Below are 8,671 nucleotides of genomic sequence, written 5' to 3'. Positions count from 1 at the left end.
AGCTGGGTCTAGACTGGGTCTAGAGAGTATTTTAAATTCAGGGAATTTAAAATAGAAAGTAGCTCGTCCACAGAAGGACTGGTAGCTCCCCTTACGATAAGGGTTCAGATCGCGAAAACAGGTGTGAAATGTGTGTGTTTAGTTAGTTTGTTTGTTTGCTTGTTTTAATCAATTTTAAATCATACTTTTTATTTGTTTTTGTTTCTAATGTCTCTGTAAAGCACTTTGAATCACCTTGTTGTTGAATTGTGCTATACAAATAAATTTGCCTTGCCTTGCCTTGCCTTACTGGATAAAACAAAGTGGAGTCTGTGATCATTTAATCCCTCTTTTTTTTCTTATCTTTCAGGTAACCACAACTTGTTTGCTGAAGTCATCAAAATGGGGAACCAGGTCCCAAAAGAAAGTAACATGGGCAATAACCTTAGATGCTGCAAATGTTATCGAGTCTTGCCTCCATGCAAATCATTCAATGACCTTTACAAAACTGAGATTCATGGTCGAGTCATATATGTGTTCAATAGAGGTGAATACTACAGACCAGTTGGTCACGATGACGCATATGAGTGTGAATATTGCTTTAATAAGCCAATCAGAGATCAAGAGCAAATGAGGAGACGAGAGGAGGAGAGGAGACGAGAGGAGGAGAGGAGAAGAGAGGAGGAGAGGAGAAGAGAGGAGAAGAGGAAAGGAGAAGAGGAGAGACAGAGGAGAGAGGAAGAGAGGAGAAGAGAAGAGGAGAGGAAGAAAGAGAATCAAAGACTACAAGAATCTCACCAACAAGCCAAAGAGCAGCTTGAGAAGCAAATGAGCAGCCACATTTCTCATGAATATGAATCCAAGCAAGATGTTCTAATATGGCATCTGGATGACTTTAAAGGTAACGATGAATCAGGTAGTGGCAGTGATGAGCTTCTTGAAATTCTTACTACAAAATGCAGTGGTGAGGTTTCAAGTCTCAGTCTCACTCAGCTGACAGCTGATCAGCTCAGTGAGATCCTTTCAGTCCTGGACAAACTTCTGTTTGATGAGTGGATTAATGCTCCTCCATCCATCAGCACTCTGCAGCACACTCAGGTGTTCATCACAGAGCTCTGTGCTCTGTCTCTGGAGATATCTGAAGAAGTTTCCTTACACACCATCTCCAATCATATGCAGTCCCTAGTGGAATCCATCAGCCAATCAGCATGCACTGTTTTTGAGAATTTCCTATTGACTCAAGCCCTGTATCTGAACCTGATGCACTTTTTTAGTGACCATCAAAGATTTAATAATGATACAGTTCTAATAGCCAAACAATGGGCAGAATATGAGATTTCCACTGAGAACCTCTTTGTAATTGAATTCCTGAGCACCCTCACATCATCACTGCAGAGTACAGTCAGCAGAGCCTCTGTGTTCACTTTAAAGATGGAAATCCAGTGTTTAAAGCTTCTCTTATCCACACTCACAGATCTAAATGGAAAAGAAGCCCACTCAGAATCCACTGAAATGCTCCTTAAACTTGTGCAAAGAAACCAATGGACTCCAATGGAGGCAGTCACTCTGCTTAAAGCACTGTCACAGAAATATGCAGATGATGCTTCCATAACTGAAATCCTTACCTTGGTACAAGTGTATGACATACCACCAGACTGGATAGATGACTGTGGGCACTCTCTAATCCAGCTCCTTGAATATGCTGCTCCTGAGAGATTTTGTCAGGATTTCCAAAAGACTCTAAGAGGAAACGATGAGAGCATTGTAACTACAGTTTTAGCAGAAGTAAAGATGTTGTGGAATTTGGATGACTCTGTCATTGATATGATAAAAAACATTAACACTGGTGTCCTGAAATATACAGAAAATGTACCAAAAGAAGAACCTTTTAATAAAGATTCATTTAAATGTGAATCTTTGAATGCAGACAACATACAGAAGTGTCTGTGTCAGCTCTGCAAAGCAGTGTTTCATATAAAAGGCTGGTGGCCCACAGTGAGGTAGGTGGTGCGGTGGTGTGGACTGGTGCTGACTCAGAAAAGTCGAGTGGTACAACTGGTTGGTGTGGAAGAAGACCCATGTGTTACAGCCATGTTTGCAGCCATGCAAGTCTGCATGGGAAACAAATTGGACATTGTGCTGAGCTCTGATGTTCACTCAGAGGAGCAAACAAAGGAGTGGTCTGACTTCTACAAGCACCTTAACATTTCACTTAACACAAACATGAAGAAGACTCATCCATCATTCCAGGATGTCTATGAAGCAGACATTGTTTATGGTACAATTGATGATTTTGTGTCTGATTACATTCAGCGTGGCATAGAGGCAATGGAAACAGGGAACCCTCAGATGAGTCGTGGATTCATCATTGAAAAACAAAGTCTCAGTGCTCTGCATGCTCTGGAACTTTCAAGACTCAAAGACAATGACTCCCTGGTGTTTGCTGCAGAGGTCCTGCAGAACCTCATGAGTACATTTCACAGTGAAGATGTGGGACTGATACACATGTTCATTAAGGCCCTTTTTCAGGTGCTCCACAGCAATCTAAACAAGGACACGATCACTGAAAGTAAAATCATAAAAATCTCAAAGAAAATCGCTGGAAAGGAATTGCTTTCTAATGAGGTCTTCATTTTGACGTTTCTTGAGACTGTCCTACGAGTCTTTACTGAAGAAATAAAAGATATTAAAAACATGACATTTCCTGCAGGCACATCATGTTTGGAGATTTTATTTGCCTGTGTGGAACAATTTCAAGACTCAAAAAAAGACACTAAAGGAGTTTTTGAGATGGTTTCAAATCTTGGAGAACAAAGGCTTTGGTCACAAGTAGAGGCCTTAAAGTTTCTTGAAGCATTAACTGTCCACCATCATGATAAAGGCTCTACTTCCATCATGAAGATTTTACATTTGGTGGAAACATATCGGGTTTCTTCCAAGTGGAAAGATAAAAACAACAAATCTCTCTTTGAGCTCATAGATTCATGCACAACTAAGAATCTGATCCAGCATCTGGAAAAGAGCCTTAAAGATGAGAAAACTGAAAGCATTGACAACCTTTTTTATGAAATACAGCAGATGAAAGAAATTGATGGACAAACACTGAGTAAATCATACAACATAGTAACTCATGTAACAAACTTAATCAAAACTGGTGAAATTAAAAATCACACAGATATACGGCGAGCTAGGACTCTGAGTCACAGCATGGAGACTGAGGACCTTCAGGAGATCCTTGCAGTCTTATGCAATGCTGTACACCTCCACAAAGATGAAAGGAAGTGGTTTCCACGAACCACTCAGATGATAAGCTGGTGCCTGTTGGCCTTGTCTGACACTGGGAAGCTCCTGGAGATGGGAACTGGAGAAGGGAAGTCTTGTGTCATAGCGATGTTTGCAGTGCTGCGTGTGCTTAGAGGTGAAAAGGTGGATGTGGTGTCCAGCTCCTCTGTGTTATGTCAAAGAGATGCTGAAGAATGGTCCAAATTTTACAAATACTTTGGCATTACAGTCGACACAAACACAAATAAAAATGAGGATAAAGATCGGAAAGAATGCTATCAGAAGGACGTGGTCTATGGAACCATTGAAGCCTTTGCTGCTGATCACCTTCGCCAAATATTTGAGATGAAGGATGTGAGGGCTGATCGTAACTTTCAGTGCATCATTATCGATGAAGTGGACTCACTGCTGCTGGATCAGGGAGTGCAGCTGACATACCTGTCCAGCCCCATGGTGTCCATGCAGCACCTGAACATTATTCTCACCATGATCTGGAGCCACGTCAGTCAGTATGGCTTCCTATCTACAGGACATCAGACATTTGTAAGAGGTCCTCCTGCTTCATTCTTCAAGGCTATCTATGACTCAATGAACACAGAAGACACTGAAATTAGTGATCCAATGGCTATTTTAACTATTGCTGAAGAATCCAACATTGTGCCAAAAGGATTTTCAGAAGATATCTACAAGAGTGAAAACCATGAAATTCTCAGTAAACTGAAAACAGTGAGTCAGGATGCTATGGTTGACTTTTTCAAAGAAATTGAGGACTATGTCCCTTACGGCTTTACTGTTTACACGCTAGATGACAAGGGACTGCTCTGTCTTCAAAAGTGCAGTCCATATAATGACCGGGACATCCCAGAGCTTTCATTTCTTGTCTTGGAGGAAGGATTGTGTTGTCCTCTCTATGAGTCAGAAGAAGTTCTCATCAAGCCCATTGCAGAATTGATCTCTGAGAGGATTCAGTACACCCCATGTGAAAACAATAAAGACAAAATCAGCATTCCTGGATTCTTGAAGACTCTGGTGGAGAAGAAAGTCTCAGTGTGGGTTCAGAATGCCTTTCTGGCAATGTTACTGAAAGAAGGACGAGAATATGTCGTAGAAAATGACAACGTCTGTCCAGTGGACTTCAGATCCACTGGTATTGTTGAACTGAATAAGAAATGGGGGGATGGTCTGCAGCAGTTTGTGGAGATTAAACACCAAGTCAAACTGAGCACAATTTCAACAGTGACAAACTACATTTCCAACATCTCCTTTTTTGAGAAATACCAGGGGAAAATATACGGAACAACAGGAACACTGGGGAGCAAAGCAGACATTCAGTTTTTGCAGGACCTGTATCCAAATCTCTCTGTGTGCAAAATACCAACATTCAGCAGGAAGAAGTTATTTGAGGTCAAAGGTACTCTGAAAAAAACAGCTGAAGAATGGAAATCTGAAATAAAAGATGTGGTCATGGCTCAGATTTCCCCAAATTCATACAGAGATGGAAGAGCAGCATTGGTGATCTGTGAAACTATAAACAAAGCCAAAGAGATCTACGAAGAGCTGAAGAGCAGCATCCCAAGTAAAAAACTGATTCTCTACTGCCACAGTGACAGAGACAGTTTGAGTAAAATAGACAAGGAGCTTCTTCCTGGTGATGTCATTGTTGCCACAAACCTTGCCGGCCGTGGCACAGACATAAAAGTGTCCCTAAAGGTGAACAATAATGGAGGGTTATTTGTGATCCTCTCCTTCCTTTCTGAGAACACAAGAGTGGAACTCCAGGCTTTTGGACGAACTGCACGCAAAGGTAAACCTGGATCTGCTCAGATAATCATTTCCACTGAACACCTGCAGCCATCTTTCAGCACAGTGTCCTCTCTGGAGGAAGCCAAGAGCACAAGAGACAGACTTGCAGCAGAAAAGATAAGTCACATGATGAACGATGTTGCTGAGATGAAACTGCGGGAGGACCTGTTTTCAGAATACTGTGAAACACTTCAACATATTTATGACACCACTGATGGAGATGAGGAAAGAGCTGTTGTTGCCATCATGAATGAGTTCTGGGCGATTTGGCTGCAAACTAAATCAGAAGAAATTGATCAGTTGAAAAGAAATGAACTGCAAGTGAGTCTGAAAGCTGATTTGTCAAAGGCAAAAAGTCAGTCTGAAAGTAAGACTTCACCATGTTCCAGCATTTATCACTACATCAAGTTTGGAAATATTGCACTGGATGAAAAAAAGTGGGATATTGCAGCCAGACTGTTTGAAAAAGCCATGAAACAGGATGAAAGCTGGGCAGCTGTAGCTTTTTACAATCATGCATACTGTACTATACAACAAAAGAAAGCAGATTACCTCACTAAGGCCATAGATGATCTAATGAAGGCACAGGAATCTTTGAAGATTCTCAGTGAGGAACTAATAGTCTGTCTTCAGTTTGTAAAATTGTCCTCTGCAAACTCAGCCAACAGCAACCCAACCAGCCTTGAAAAACAGTTAACAACCAGGTCCACAATGTATAGTTATTTAGACAAAAACATTACCGAGGCTATCCAAAAGTTAGAAGAAATAAGTGAGAAAGGGAGAGATGGAATGGCCCCAAAATCCCCGATGTTCTCACTATTTTCAGATGCTGATGAAGATCTCCAAGATGAAGCTCACAATCTCTACAGACGAGGTCTGAAATATGTATTTTCTGTGGAAGAAAAACCTCGTTTCTCATGGGAAGGTCTGCTGGTATTCTCTCTTGGAGTTTTACAGATTGTTGGAGGAGCACTGCTCACTGCAATTACATTTGGCACCTTTGCTCAAGTTGGAATGGGACTCATTATTGAGGGAATATCAGACTGCATCACTGGTATTGAGGCCATGGTGACAGGACAATTCAGCTGGAAGTCATGGGCTATAGACAAAGCCATTTCTATTGGTGTCTCTCTCATTGGGTTCGGAGTTGGAAAACTGATATCAAAGGGCTTCAAATGTTTTAAAACCTTGGTTAAATTTGGCAAACAGCTTAAGTCAATGCCACAATTTCTCTCTAGACAAGCTAAAGATGGCTTCAGTGCTGTTTTAAAGGCAAATATGAAGAATGCAGTAAAACACACAGCTAAAAAATTTGCAGAAGAATTAGTCACCTATGCACTGGGAAAGGCAGAAGATGAAATAATTAAAAGAATATTAGAAGAAATCAAAAGCAAGGTGAAAGAGAGAACTGATCACGAAGTGAAATTAAAAATAGAAAAAGAGCCTCCATCTACATTAGTAGATCTCATTATTCTTTCACAACTTGAGGACAAAAAACAACTTCATGATCTCCTGAATGACGAGAGAAGAAAGAAAGAGCTGCTGGCCGTTTTCAGAGAGTTAAGCAAAACTGCAATACAGCCATTCTATGCAGACCTCAGCTGGCAGAACAAACTGAATTCATCCCTCTACAAAGTGATTGAAAAAGCTAAATCACACACTGGAAAAAAAGCAAAAGCAATTCTGACAGTTATACAAGGTGTCCACATGGTCACACTGGCAGGAGAAGCCATCAGTGCAGTGCTCAGCCTGTCAGAAAAGTTCTTTTCAAATTTTCATGAACAGCTGAAAATATTTAACGAAAAGCAACAAAAATCAGAGACTGTGAATGTAAGTGATCTTTCTGCAGAAGACATTAAACTGCTGAAAGAATTCAAGCAGGATTTAGCCAGCACCATTAGTACTTTATTGGCTGATGCTTTGGTAGAAGTTTTCCACCAGAAGGTCTCCAGTCACATTGTTTCTATTGTTAAAGACAAGGCAAATGGTGTTATTGGTAAATATGTGAGAAAGGGTTTAGAGAGTGACAGAACAGAGGAAAATCTCAGAGCTGGACAGAACAAAAACTACATTGCATACATGCCAATAAAACTGAATTCTAAACACAACTTTGAAGGACATGCATGTCAGCGCTCACAATCACATGCTGAAAACATCAAGAACTCCACGACTGCAGGCACCATCCTTGATATCAGAGTCCTGTCAGAAGCCACTGGCACTAAAGTTGTCATCCTAACAGAGGACAGCAATGGAAGACTTACGAAAATGCAAGAGCTGAGCCCAGACACTCGACATGCCAATCAAACTGTGACCCTGATCTACAGACCAAAGAGTGACCAATACCCCAATGGCCATTATGATGTGCACATCAATAACCAGACAGTGAGCATAGACAACAAAGGCAAGAGCTGTTTGTTTCATGCTTTGGCACGTGGAATGAAACCACAAGCCAGTGAAGAAGAGATCACTTTGGAAGCAAATCGTCTTCGATCTGTGGAGGCTGATGCTCTCCTCAGACACCCAGGCCAATGGGAGCCTTTCATCAAGCGGAAAGAATTAACTAAAACGATCAGGGGAGGGGACTGGTACATGTTAGAGGGAGCTGGACCCAGAAATGCCATAAAAGAAAGCAAAAAGTTACGCCAGGAAGAAGTTGGAAAAGTAATAAAATACAAACATTGGCAAAAATATGCAAAAAAAAATAAAGGAACTGGAAAGTTCATCAATGCAGATCACCAGCCACCAGTGAGTAGCATATTGAATGCCAGAAAATTGAACCAGAATAGCAGATTAGCAGAAGCCATGCTTGAAGTGGCAACAAACTCATCTCCTCTGGATCGAAATCTCATTTCTAAAGTGGACAGTTCTCATGGCCGTGAACTTCCAACAGTTTATGTGCCTGCAGAAGTACATTATGAATTTCCCAGTACAAAATCACAAGCCTTCAGAGACCTCTTGGCTGCAGCCATAAGTAATGATGATGTTGTGGGTACTTTCAAGCTGACAATCCTTGGTTCAATGCCAAGATTCTGGTTGGATAGTAGCAGGAACTTCAAAAACTTTCAGAAACCAAATATAAGCAAAAGCAGACTTAAAGATTTTGAAAAAAGTTTTCCACACCACAGTGAAAAGATGGTAAAGGAATGGTCTGACCAGCTTAAAAACAAAGGTGTTATGACAGATGACCATCTAACTACTATTAATAATTGGATTGTTAACCAGGGCTACAAAGATCAAAACGATCCACACAGGAAAGACGTTGCCAACCTCCTCTGATGAAAAGGTAACATCAAATTTTACATCATATTATTTGTGATTCATAATGAAAGGGATGGGAGGTACCTGGAGTAGCATGCATTGTGGTAAGCATCTGACCAGGGTGGATTTCTGTTTTCTTTTCAGTTTGCGAGAGAAGAGAATGTGACTCTTACAAGCAAATGAAGTACAGTGAAAACCTGGAGATCTTCCACCTGCCTAATCATCATTATCAGATATCTCTGTGCCTTTGGTTTAATTTTAACTTAATTTTTGTGCTTATCACAGAAAAAAAGAAAGTCCTAACTGCTTGTTTAGCCATTATAGCTTAATGTAGATTGCAAACTTATGA

The 8,671-nt window shown here is 40.8% G+C and overlaps 2 protein-coding genes across 2 annotated transcripts; both read left to right on the top strand.

Moving 5' to 3' along the window:
- Positions 1-270: 270 nt before the first annotated feature.
- LOC121813253 (chromatin assembly factor 1 subunit p90-like) lies at positions 271-1,250 on the top strand (the record flags this gene model as incomplete). Its single annotated transcript, XM_042216900.1, is given in 1 exon segment — positions 271-1,250. A coding segment is annotated over 1 exon segment (869 nt), but the record flags the coding sequence as incomplete, so codon positions are not given.
- Positions 1,251-1,983: 733 nt separating this feature from the next.
- LOC121813252 lies at positions 1,984-8,611 on the top strand. The gene is made up of 2 exons (XM_042216899.1): positions 1,984-8,347; positions 8,467-8,611. Exon 1 carries the CDS (start codon positions 2,071-2,073, stop codon positions 8,338-8,340), a length of 6,270 nt encoding a protein of 2,089 aa, XP_042072833.1. The 5' UTR covers positions 1,984-2,070; the 3' UTR covers positions 8,341-8,347; positions 8,467-8,611.
- The last annotated feature ends 60 nt before the right edge of the window (positions 8,612-8,671 follow it).

This window comes from Haplochromis burtoni, unplaced genomic scaffold (assembly GCF_018398535.1).
Source record: "Haplochromis burtoni strain Fernald_Lab_line unplaced genomic scaffold, NCSU_Asbu1 Contig_1335, whole genome shotgun sequence".
Classification (NCBI taxonomy): domain Eukaryota; kingdom Metazoa; phylum Chordata; class Actinopteri; order Cichliformes; family Cichlidae; genus Haplochromis; species Haplochromis burtoni.
Note: the sequence above shows the minus strand (reverse complement) of the source record. Positions and strands in the feature narration are given on the sequence as shown.